Source organism: Phoenix dactylifera, chromosome 2 (genome assembly GCF_009389715.1).
Source record: "Phoenix dactylifera cultivar Barhee BC4 chromosome 2, palm_55x_up_171113_PBpolish2nd_filt_p, whole genome shotgun sequence".
NCBI lineage: Eukaryota > Viridiplantae > Streptophyta > Magnoliopsida > Arecales > Arecaceae > Phoenix > Phoenix dactylifera.
The window spans coordinates 988,427-1,001,603 of NC_052393.1; the positions used below are offsets into that span (position 1 = coordinate 988,427).

The 13,177-nt window shown below is 37.1% G+C and overlaps 1 protein-coding gene across 4 annotated transcripts; it reads left to right on the plus strand.

Annotated features, from left to right (window-relative positions):
• The first annotated feature begins 326 nt into the window (after nucleotides 1-326).
• On the plus strand, nucleotides 327-13,076 carry LOC103716063 (PH, RCC1 and FYVE domains-containing protein 1-like). Of its 4 annotated transcripts, XR_005507149.1 has the most exons (11): nucleotides 327-473; nucleotides 568-797; nucleotides 2,226-2,312; nucleotides 5,220-5,309; nucleotides 5,457-5,543; nucleotides 5,654-5,776; nucleotides 7,295-9,325; nucleotides 9,434-9,580; nucleotides 11,770-12,218; nucleotides 12,520-12,859; nucleotides 12,981-13,076. XR_005507149.1 is itself a non-coding variant. In XM_008803913.4 (10 exons), the coding sequence occupies exons 2-10, from the start codon at nucleotides 750-752 to the stop codon at nucleotides 12,674-12,676; spliced, it is 3,219 nt and encodes a 1,072-aa protein (XP_008802135.2). In that variant the 5' UTR covers nucleotides 327-473; nucleotides 568-749; the 3' UTR covers nucleotides 12,677-13,076. The 4 variants fall into 4 exon arrangements, 2 of the variants coding, with proteins under 2 accessions (XP_008802135.2, XP_038972493.1); XR_005507150.1 differs by lacking the exons at nucleotides 12,520-12,859; nucleotides 12,981-13,076 and adding an exon at nucleotides 11,376-11,521 and having other exon boundaries at nucleotides 11,770-11,870; XM_008803913.4 differs by having other exon boundaries at nucleotides 12,520-13,076.
• The last annotated feature ends 101 nt before the right edge of the window (nucleotides 13,077-13,177 follow it).

Sequence of the window (13,177 nt, forward strand, 5' to 3'; positions counted from 1 at the left end):
ATTGACGTCATGACGTGTATCGTTGGGGCGGTATTGCATGGACGATGCATACTTTGCTGTATCGTGTGTATGGATCACACTTTCATGCACGTCGATCGTTCGCCTCGTGTCATGCCATTTGAGAGCCCGCTTGCAGAAGCTCCTGCATCCCGCGTGCATGGGATTTGCCCGCAACCCTCGATGCATCAGACGTGTCGGGCGACCAAGCGCAGCTGCTCCAACATTCCCGCGAAAAAAGGAAGAACATTTTTATCCAGATAACAGGCTCCTCTTATGTCCCTGAATTTATTGTTGTTTCATTGTTTCAATCATAGTAATTTCTTTTCCTTGTCTCGTATATATATATATATATATTCCATCTCCCTTCTGTCTGCGATTGTGTCAGGGCGCAGAAACGGCTCCGTTTCGTTTATGAGGAGAAGCATCCGAACTCGAATGCGTACAGGAGGGACCTCCCGGATCCATAACTTCTCGTAAGTGCATCCGTTACTTGTTTCTTCTTGTTTTCTTCATGTGGAAATTTGGGGCCAAAGAGATGATGTCTCGCTCGGAATTCGGAATCGTTAGGTTCGGATCTGATCGTCATCGAAGAATTGATGATAGGCCTTGGCATAGAGGAGGCGCGTCGTCATCATCATCATTGTTGTTGTGATCATCGTCATCATCAATGGAGACGGGGCTGCCGGACTCTTTGGCCGCTTGCCTGATGCTTTTCCGGTGGGCCCCACCCAAGAGCTCTCTCAGATGGAATGGCCGATCTACCTAATTATGGGAATCCTGATCGTGATCTCGAGCAGGTCGCTCCGTCTCCGTGCACACTTTGAATTGTTTGTTTTCTTTGGTGTATATTTGCATCCTTTTAGGTTTGTGGTTCGCTGTTCTTGATCCATTTGGCAGTCGAATGCATGAAGTTATTGACAGTGATCATTGCAAGTTGGCTGACAATGATGATGTCCTTGTAGTAACTCCATGCCGCCTGTGGGTGCAAGAGCCAAGGCAGGGGGTCTGTTATGGACCCAAACAAAAACGAGAATGTTATAGACCAAGAGAGTGATGAACGTTATGTACTGAGTACTTACCTTCAAACTTAACATAAAAGCAAGTATGGACCAAGAAACTGGTAATCAATAAAAATTATGCGTTCTTACTTATGCATGCACAACATAGAAGGTACTAAACATGTATCAGTAGTATTAGTGGCTTGTGTTGCAGTACATTGGTTCAATAAACTATGGTTCAGGCTGATACTTGTGACATGAATGCATGCTCTTTTGATTTGTGTCCTCGCCCATTGTACCATCCAAGCTTGTAGATTACTTCTTAACATATCATATATTTGAAGTCATAGAATTTACTGTAAAAAGCATCTTATCTAATTTATGTTATTCTTTTCATGCATACATTTTGTATGAGTTGCATACGTTCTTAAGGCTTTTTTACTTTCAACCGGCACTCACCTTTTGTATGCCTTAGAAACTAAATTATTTTTGAAATGAAATTGTCATGCTTGAATGTTAAAAGAATCTCTACTGTATGTAGACTATAACCAAAAGTAGTGCAGATTCAAGTTGGTCGTTTATGTTACCGTACTAATAATAAGATGATGAGATGGAGGCAAAGTTGGCAAACTGATCCATAGTTGAAATATTAATAGCTATGGCGTCTTTTAGATGCTTACAGTCAAGTTATTTTTTCCAATATAACTATGTACAGATTGGTTTGTGGTTTCATCAGATGGCTTTAAAGGAAGGGTTATGGCAAAATCTCTAGCTATGAAATGATGTAGGTTATCTGTTAGGTGTGGTGCTTCATAAATTGCTGAACTCACCAACTTTTGCTAGATTGTCTCTCTTTCTTTATCCCTTTCAAAAATAGTATGTGGAATAAGTGGAGTATTATGATATATAATGGAGAAGTTTCATTGGTTTTTCAAGTTCAAACACACTATGACTTCCCCTCACAGCCCTGCTTTGTGTTTAGCCATGTTCTTGTGAAAAGTTGTGTTGATGTTTTATATTGCACTAATGCATGATCATTAGCATATTTTACATTTTCTATTTTTCTTGAGAAAGATTTGCATCTGCTTTTCTGCAAACTTGTACTTGTTTATCTTCTTGGAATCAAGTGGTTTGCTCATCTTTTTGTAATTGTTAGAAGTCAATTGTCACGGTTTATGGATGATTTGGATCCTCAATTCTTACTCTATTTTTTTATTTATTTTGAAGGCCTTTATTGCTTTAAAGAAAGGTAGCCAATTAATCAAGTATAGCCGGAAAGGAAAACCCAAAGTTCGTCAATTCAGACTCTCCAGTGTGAGTTATAATTTTCTTCAGGGTTTCAGAGTAATATGATTTAAGTGGTCATGCCTTTTCAAACATATGGTATATATTCCAGTATTTCTTTCTTTAAAAAATTGGGACAAAGAAGATCACCTCTATATTATTTTATTTTTTTCTGACTTTCTTGGTTTTAATCAAGCCACTAGATAACCACTTCATTAGATGGTGTAGTTTAATGAAACATCTACAGTTGATTTACTGGAACTAGATCCATTACCTTAAATGCCCTTGATAAATTCATATCTTGAAATCAAGTTTTCTTTAATTTTTTGGGTGCGCCATGCATATATCTTTTCTGTTATTCTATATATCTGGTCTTCAACATTATATTTAGTTTTCTCTTTGTCTTTGCTGCCACTTACACTCACCATGAAAATGACCATACCTGATGCGCACGTGTCTCACTAATGAGATATGTAATTTCCACATTTCCCTAGTTATGATGGTATCAAAGCTCAAATGTATTTGGGACCTCTGCATGAGAGCTTCTGGTTGTTGCTGCAGGAGGTTGGCGAAGCATTTCAGAAATCATTGAATTGAAAAATCATACCTAGAGCTTCACTCTTCCTATGAACTTTGACAGCCTCCCCCATCTTTTAGTTTAAAGAAGAAAAGTAGCTGTAGAGAAAAAAATGGAAACTCTTTATAAAGCAGAAAAATTAGGATTCAAGGTGTTTCTCACATTTCTTATTATTTTGGAGTGAAGAGAAACTTTTAGAGCTCGGCCAAGTCTCAAGTTACATCTGCCTTGCATCTTATTGATGATCCTACATATGTATCTCTTAGTGCAAGACAGGATAATGAGGTTCAACTTTACAATGAAACTAGATCAGCATGCCAACTAGGTTACAATCAAATTAGGTCTGCATGTATACTAGATTAAGAACAGGGGTGGCAATCAGGTCAGGTTGGATACAAGATACATCAAAAATCTGTCAACCTGAATCTAACCTGTTTATTAAATGGGTCAAAAATCCAGATCTGAACCTGACCATTTTATTAAACTGGCAATCTAGCCCAATCTACAACAGGTTGAAATAAGTTAAATGGTTTAAATGGTTAAGCATTACAACCCCTAATAAGAAATTGACTTTACAAAATATCAAAGAGCGCAATTAAGAGAATCTAGGATCCGAAACACAGAACTTGTTGATTGGAAATATATTGCTGAATGTTTCAGATATCATTTCAGTACACCTTAGTATTCCTTACACTGATCATTTTGAGTAGTTGGTTCATAAATGGACATTACTAAATCGCATGAATGACTAACTCAAAATATAGATCCCCAAGGCCAACATTTTGCAGCGGAACATCTGTTGCTGGACATATATCAAAGAGAGTATCTATGATTTTGTTTGAAAAACTGCTTTGGGTCAATAATGATTCAGTTGAACCTTAGGAGGCATGGCGAAAAGACAAGGTTATAGCATTCTGCAACTTTATTCACAAATTTAGTACGAAGCTTTTGGCATACAGATTGTTGCAGTAGATTTTATATTTGTGAATCTTGTGAACTGCTCCATGAGTTCCAGCTAAATAGAGCATACTGTTGATAGTACTAGTTTGTTTGACTCAGATGTTGGAAAGGCTTGTGGATCTATAAGTATGTGGATGGAGCTTCTCATTCTTGTGCTTCAGCAAATAGTTCCCCATGACAAGTGGATTCAATGGACAAAAACCTCCATTAAATTTAATGTACCAATAGAGTCCCTAGTGATAAAAAAAGGTTAGGATTGTGAAAGCAATAAGATATATTGCGAGTAATAGATGGGATGCAAGCTATGATACTCTCGAACAACAAATCAGATGCAAGCTGTGATCATCAGTTTCTTGGCTGTTGACAAATTAATTTCTACTTTCTCTGTTAATTTGCTAATGTGACCTCATGAATTAAGCATCCCTGAGGAGGGATCCTGTTTCCCCCCTAATCTTTCCTTTTACACTGCCTTCTGTTCCTGATATCCTGAAATTTCCATGACTTTGATATCAACCAGTATGTTCAACCTTGCACCCATCCTTTTTTGTATTCTGGGATCTAAAGACATAAAGAAGCTTGGTGGTTGCTGTGAGGTGAATGGATTATATTATCCCAGTTATAGATTGTAATGTTTATGTAGGTGTAGCATGGTGGTCAAGTCTCTCTCCATATTAACGGCATACAAGATTCAGACATCTTCTTTGGGAATCTTAAACTTTTGATTCCTTTGCTAGAGCCAGTGACACATTTAGATTGTGAAGTTTGTCAACTGGATGAGCATCATAGTCTGTTATTACGTCCTCATGTAGGAAGAAGTTTTTCTGTCCCTTTTAGATTAATGAGTTCAAGCATTGAGGATTGGCTAGTCTTCAGCAACTTTAATTTTTTTTAATTGTTGTTAGTCTTCACTGATGTTTATTCTAGGATGGCTTGTTAATATTTAAAGAAACAGGAAGAAAAGTATGACACCATTTTTACAATTTCTGGGAACTTAGAGCCAACAGTTTCTCTGCATGTTAAAATGGTTTCTCTGGGTGAGCTCTGTTTATTCTTTTCATGAGTACTTATGAGAAATTGACATGAAGAGCCATGAAGGTAAGTTTGCTGTACTATATGCTTTATTTGCATCCTCCCAATGCTATATTTCTTTTTAAGCTGTAAGGCAGCATTGTGTTTTAAAGATACAATTGCTAGGAATTTGTTTTGAACTTTCCAAAATTATTTTCCATCTCGCACGATGTTCAAAATTTTGGTCCTCGTATTGTGATTAACAAGCTATTAGAAGACATACCACTTCAGAATTATTTCTCTAATATGTAAATTACAAGTATTATTAGTGGATACATATTTAGATTCCATTAAGTAGTTTATATTCATTGGTTTTCTTGATACTATCACAGGATGGAACAACACTAATTTGGTTTTCACATAAAAAGGAAAAGAGTGTTAAGTTAGCTTCCATCTTGAAACTCATTCCTGGACAGAGAACTGTAAGTTCCAGCATGTCAAGAACTGAATAATATTTTTAATTTGAATCTATTTCTGAAAAAATGCAGTCAAATCTGCATAATCTAATAATTCTAAATTCAAGTTACAGTTATAGATGGAAGTTTATTCCTTGGTTTTCTTTTCTATAGGCTGTTTTCAAGAGATTTGCACGGCCCGAGAAAGATTATTTGTCGTTTTCTCTTATTTACAAGAATGGTGAACGGTCCCTAGATTTGGTTAGTAAAAAAAGTCTTCAATCCTTATAGGTTATATATGCTAATTATTTCTCATGAAATTAAAATCCATGTTTGAATTATGTTTACTTTTAGATTTTCCTTGTCTACAGATTTGCAAAGACCAAGCTGAAGTCGAGCTCTGGTTTACAGGCCTCAAAGCTTTGATCTCTAAGGGGGGCCAACACAGACGTACTAGGACTGATGTACCTAGTGATGGATTTTCATTTTCTGATGTATGCTTTCCTAAAGTCTTAGTTATATCTAATCCATTTTACAGTTACATAATTCGTATGTTTTGTTTTGGATGGTAATTTTCATTTCAAATAATGACTGGTTGTACTAATTAGACCCTCGATCTTTTGTTTATATGTGGAGAGTAATTTGATATTTTGGAAAAAATTATTAGAATAATATTAGACATCAAAAATATCTGATGAGATCACTGTTTCTATCAGCTAGAAAAATTCATAATCTTCCTATGTCATTCTTTTTTCTAGCTACACAACATGGTTCTTCAAATGCAGATGGTGCGTTGCTATTTTGAATTCGTAGCAACAAATAGATATTGTGGCCTTGTGGTTATAAAGGGTTGTAATAACCTTCAAGCACCCCTCTTATTAGCAGCAAGGTTCAAAATATTATGCATTGTGCTTTGATCACCCCACAACCAAGTTAAAACCATGCACCGCATACCAAGTTTTCATGGTGTTCAATCCATAGAAACCTAGGCACTTAGTACATTCTAGGATTTATAATCAAGTCTTTGCTATTTTTTCTCTTTTTAATGCTTTGCAAATATAATTTGTCATCTTGGACATATTAAACTTGATTTATGATGTGAAGGAAAATGAGTTCTAGCTTAATCATCGATACATTATAGTCCTCCAAAATAAGGGGTGTTGATAACTTGATATCCTTTTAATATGTAATACTGGTTTGTAAACTTTAATAGTTTTCCATTTTGCCTTCTTATCTTCAATTTAAACTTTTTGGTGGTTTTTCAATTCTATGTATTCCAATGAAGTTATGTCATTTATATTTATAGGGTTATTCATTGTCAAGCTATTATATTTTTTGGCTGAATTCTGAAAGATTGGTTTTAAAGTGCTTTCAAAGAATATCTTTTGTCATCGTCATCCAAACCAAATAATTCAATAAATAAAACTTTTTAAACGGTAACTTTACTAATTACAAATGCAGTCGTCTGTTTATTTCCATAGTTGGCATTGTATGATGCAGTCTGTTTAAGACGGACCAACATGAATATGAAGCATGGTGTATTCTTGGATTTGTCTCACGGTTACCTTTGAAGCATGTCTTTTTCTACCACATGCTGCGAACATGCTTCATGTATATTCTAGGCGATTAATTTGGAATTCCCAATGCAAAACAGCTATATTTTGTGGATTTTCTTATCGGCTTTTTAAATTGGGTCAGACACATATCAATACTCTGTTTTCTTCTCAACATGCCCATAACTATCAAATTTTAAACCAAATACTTAAGAACTCCAGATCTCACTTCCCATTGATTATATTGTCTTACTTTTATGCTTAACTTGCCGTGCCTTGGACATTTTTCTTATCAATTTATTTTGAGCAAGCAAGAAAAGAAGTACATGTATTTTATATGCGCATATATTTGTATCTGTGTGTTTATAACCTTGTGTGTGTTGGCTATTAACTTATTACGGTTTGAAATTGTACTCATCTTATTGTTCATAAATAACTTCATATATCTTTTATTTTTAGGATGGAGGAGATTCTGTTCGAAATGCTCATTCTTTTGGTGCAACAATAGAGGTTGCCTCCTGTAGTTTTGCGCCTTATTTTAATTCGGCAAGATCAGATGTGGGATCAGACGGTGCAAAAATGCATATAAGAACAAATACGGTAGATGGCAGTCGACTTAGTATTTCCAGTGCACCAAGTTGCTCTAGTCAAGGTTCTGGACCAGATGATATTGAATCCTTAGGTGATGTTTATGTCTGGGGAGAAATATGGAGTGATGGGACCTTATCAGATGGCCGTGCAAGTTCCTTCTGTCAAAGAACAGATGTCTTACTTCCAAAACCTTTAGAGTCGAATGTTGTTTTAGACGTTCATCAGATTGCTTGTGGTTTCAGACATGCTGCTCTTGTTACAAGGCAAGGGGAGGTATTTACTTGGGGTGAGGAATTTGGTGGACGGCTAGGACATGGAACTGACACCGATGTGTGTCAACCTCGTTTAGTTGAAACTTTGGCAGTGTCAAATGTGGACTATGTTGCATGCGGTGAGTTTCATACTTGTTCTATATCTACTTCTGGTGACTTGTTTACATGGGGGGATGGTGCCTTTAATGCGGGACTTCTTGGCCAAGGCACTGATGTCAGCCACTGGATCCCTAAAAGAGTTTCTGGCCCTCTAGAAGGATTTCAAGTCTTGTCGGTTGCATGTGGCTCATGGCATTCAGCACTGGCTACTTCAGATGGAAAATTATTTACATTTGGTGATGGAACATTCGGTGTTTTGGGCCATGGTGATCGAAAGAGCATTGCATACCCTAAGTCAGTTGAATCTTTGGGTGGACTGAGAACTATCAAGGTTGCATGTGGAATATGGCATACCGCAGCCATTGTTGAGGTAATGGGACAGACAGGTGTAAATGTTATTTCTAGAAAGCTATTTACCTGGGGTGATGGAGATAAAAATCGTTTGGGTCATGGCGACAAAGAGGCACGGTTGATCCCCACCTGTGTCTCATCACTTTTTGACTACAACTTCCATCAGCTGGCCTGTGGACATACTATTACTGTTGGCCTTGCTACATCTGGACACGTTTTTACAATGGGTAGTACTAATTATGGCCAGCTGGGGAATCTGCAATCTGATGGAAAACTGCCTTGCTTGGTGCAGGGTAGATTGGTTGGTGAGTTAGTTGAAGAGATTTCATGTGGAGCTTATCATGTTGCTGTGCTGACTTCACGAAGTGAAGTGTATACATGGGGAAGAGGTGCTAATGGAAGATTGGGACATGGAGATGTTGAAGACAGGGAAACTCCTACCCTTGTTGAAGCACTGAAAGATAGGCATGTGAAAAATATTTCTTGTGGTTCAAATTTCACAGCATGCATTTGCATTCACAAGTGGGTATCTGGTGCAGATCAGTCTGTCTGCTCAGGGTGCCGACAAGCATTTGGGTTTACTAGAAAGAGGCACAATTGTTATAATTGTGGTCTGGTACATTGCCATGCTTGTAGTTCTAAAAAAGTGCTGAAAGCTGCACTGGCACCAACACCAGGCAAACCTCATCGTGTATGTGATTCATGCTATACGAAGCTCAAAGCATCAGAAGCTAGTAATGCATCTACAGTTAAGAAGAGGAACATAATTTCTCGTGGCTCCATTGATAGTAGGGAGAGGCTAGACAGGGGAGAGGTCAGAGCTTCAAGGCTTCTCTTGTCACCAACTACAGAACCTGTTAGATGTGTTGACGTTAAATCAGTCAAGAATGAAATGAAGTCAGATACTCCATCTCTAATACGAGCTTCCCCAGTTCCATCATTGTTACAGCTGAAGGATATTTCTTTTCCTAGCTCCCTGAGTGCACTTCAGAGTGCTTTAAGACCAATTGCTACATCAACACCTACACCTGCTGTCAATGTCATACCTGCATCTCCATGCTCACGAAAGCCAAGTCCTCCACGTTCTGCAACTCCACTGTTCTCTAGAAGTATCATTGATAGCCTAAAGAAGACTAATGAACTATTGGACCAGGAAGTCTTAAAGTTGCAAGCACAGGTATGCATTAGAATTATTTCATTATTAATTTTTGATTCTGTGCTGTTTTGCCATTCTTTCCCTTGTTAAATGATAAGAGACTTTGATCGACACATGCCCCTTCTGTAGGTCAATAATTTGAAACATAAATGTGAAATTCAAGATGCAGCACTGCAGAAATCAGAAAAAAAGGCTAAAGGAGCTAATTCTCTGGCTGCAGAAGAGTCTGCCAAGTGTAATGCTGCAATGGTGTTTATTAAGTCTCTTCAATTGCAGGTATCCTGCACTTTATTTTCTCAAACTATCTGCTTTGTTCTGGTTTCTGATGATTTTTTTTTGGATACCAAAAACTAATTATCTTTCTTACTTAAAACTCATGTTCTAGAATATTAAGATTTTTTTATGTACTAATATTTATACAATTTTATCCAAGCTCTTAAATCCCATAGGATGGGGCCATCTCTATGTTTTCTGTAGGATGGGATGTGCTGCCATCCTGCCCTGTCGTGACACTTGGGACAGAGGATGTTAGGATGCACCGACCAGGACTTTGGGACTGTGGCGGGATGTGTCACACTTGAGATGGTACCCCATCCTGGCATCCTACAGGATGTCCCACGAGGATTTGAAACCATGCTTTTATCTTTAATAATTTTTAGATTATATATTTCAAAAATGTGACTACCATAGTCTGAAAATTCAGAAGCATCATTGATATCGATTCTATTGTCGCATAATTGATACAGATCTTATCATTATCATTGTCCAATATCTTCCTTAATTTTTATTCCAGAACCATTGTCATGTTTATTCCTACTGTTTGACCAAATTGAAGAGATTTATTGGAGTGTTTAACAAAGTTCCATCTGGGAAATTCAGTACAAGTGTAAGCCACATGGAAACAAACAACTCAAGGGTATAAATACCTGCACTTGGTGGCATACTGAATGTGATTGAAAATTTAGTCCAGGTCAGTACCTGGTGATAAGCCATAAACTTGGATCTGAGTGTTCAGGAAATAATATTAGAAGTGAAAAATATGAAAAATACGGTACTATAAAATATAAAGCTTATTCCAGTTTTTTGATGACATATCTAGCAAGTAGCAAGTCTAGAATTTTTTTCCATATTACAACTCTAGCACCCTTAACAAAGAAGGTTAAAGAAAATAAAAATAGGTTGCGAATTGAAGCATACATACATCTGACATGCATGCGTTGATTTATAAATAAAGTAAAAGAATAGTTTAAATTTTTAACTTTTAGAATTAATACCTTTCATATGATTATATATTTCTTTTAGCAAAACTGAAGAATAGGCTGGCTACTTTAAACTAAAGCACAGAATGACAAACTAAACTCCATTAGAACTGCTCATGATTTACCACATGATTGAAGCAAAATGCAAAAGGAATTTTACATGTTAATTATAACCAATTTTGTGCATGCTTTTTGAAACTCAGAAATTCAAACATTCCCAGTAGAGTGATTTTTTTGAGAGCCTGAATATTGTATAGAAATGAGAATACATGCTTTTATTATGTCTTTTGACTTAAAAGCACTCATACCACTGGTAGCAGTCTAAACTGCTCTAGACTGGCTAGTGCAGCTGGTTCACTTCCTGGTGCAACCAATTTCTGTCATATCAATCTCTCCCTACAGTTACTGACTGCTGATCTCCCCATGCCCCATAAACCCACCCTTCAGCCTACCGATATGCCCTTAAGCTTAATTTTAGAACTCAATTGTGGTTAGCAATTGCAAACATAACCTGATTAGCATTCATGTTTGTGTGAATTAAGTAATTTGAGTTCTTTCATTTCTCATCTCGGGAACATCGAACAAAGGGGATAATGTTTGACTCTAATCTAATTTCTGACCTCTTCTCCAACTACTTCTGGTAAGCTTGGTGTACGCCAAATAGAAAATGAAGCATTTTAACTAGAATAAATTTAGAAAGGTATGGAGTAGGATGTCTTGATCATAGTAAATTTGGTAATGTTAAACTCTTATTGCTCTTTCTAATAGGCACTTGGTGCTAGAAATGTAAAATGAGTCAGTTTATGTGACAGATTTGAATCAAACTAGCCTTTGTATTAGTCAACTCTGGACTCATTATGGTTCAAAGCCACCTCTGAGAAATGTCAAGGAATCAGAATTCAAACCTGGTTCTACATCCAGATTCTGATACCCAGTAAGAAAACGGCTCTCAAGACAGGTACAGGGTTCACGTAAGGATTTATTCAGATCCTTCTTTTTAGTCTTGAGAATATAACCTTCATCTACAATACTTTCACTCTTGTCACTTTCAAATTTCACTTGGAAATGTTATTTGTGGGCTGATTCTTTCTTTATTTTGAACAAATGAAGCAACACCAAATGACCTGAGGGTTCCTTATATTCTTTATGCTTTAGAAGAATTGGTTTCTACTATTATGTCGCTCATCTGCTTCTTTTACTATGAAGCTGAAGGATATGGAAGGAAAACTGCCTCCTGAGGTTGAAGACAGCTTACAAGCCTTGCAAATTGAAGCAGAAGCATTGTTAAGAAGTAACAGAAGCTGTGGATCACAATTTTCTGCATCCTTGGCAATGGATTCTCCGGAACATGATCGATCAAACCTTGCCATTGAAGGAGTTGTTGATGTCCATGACCCAAGGATGGAAAATCATGGTGATGAATTAGAATTATTGCAAAATTCTACTGATACGAATGCTCCACATATATTAGCTGTCACCAGGGAGGCTACACCTTCCCAGGGTGTTGAGACTAGCTCAAGATCATCTGGTAATTCTACACCGAGGCACAGTAGCCATGGAGAAGCACAACTGATTGAGCAATTCGAGCCTGGTGTATATGTGACTCTTGTTCAGCTCCAAGATGGTACTAAAGTTTTCAAGCAGGTCCGGTTCAGGTATACTCCTGCTTAAACACAATTCACTCACATTCAAAGGTCATGGAGACAGATGCCCTCTCACTTGTCTTTTAGGGAACATGTATTCTCTTTTGCAATCATCTATTCAAATATTCTCTATTTTCACATGCAGCTGCCTTTATTCAGCATATGAAAATTTAAAACTTATTTATCCATACTCAGAATATAGTTGCAATATATATTAAGATAGCAATTTATGTGCATTAGATAAGTATGCGTAAAAGGTTCTGCTCTTTGTGGTTTTTTTTCTAAAAAAGTTCATTTGTTACTGTTGGAGCAGCAAACGAAGATTTGCTGAGCAACAGGCTGAGGAGTGGTGGAAGGAAAATCAAGAAAGGGTGTTAAAAAAATATAATCATCCAGCTCATACTGCTTCCTCACAATCTATGAGTGCGCCACCTGCTGCGGAGGAACAGGTCGCATCATCTGAGGCCTAGCTTTGCTGAGATCTTAAACTACAATACCATTGATGAGGAGACTCACCAAGTCCAATTTCTAGAAGGGAAGGATACCATGTCCATATATTATCGTATAGAAATATTGATGGAAGAAAGACTTTCTTTTCAAAAGGTTGAAGTTGAAGGCATTTTTTTCACAGGCTATAATAATTTGTGGAATAGGTGATGATCCATAAAAAAGCTAGCAGTGTAATTGTCAAACTTCTGTTCTTTATTCCATTGTATTTTCTTCTTCTTCCTCTTTTTTTTAAAAAAATTCTGCTGTTCTTGTCGCCATGTACAGGAAATACTGATCACTTATGCTTGTCAACTGAAGATTGCCTTGAATTCAATTACCTCGTGACTCAAGGTGCAATTCTTTGTAATTGCTTCCCTACAACTGACTAGGGTCTGTGATTCTCTACCTCTCGCCTTTTTTTTTTTTTGGTATATCGGCAGCTCACCCATACCCGGTGTGAGCACAATCCAAAGAGTCAGACA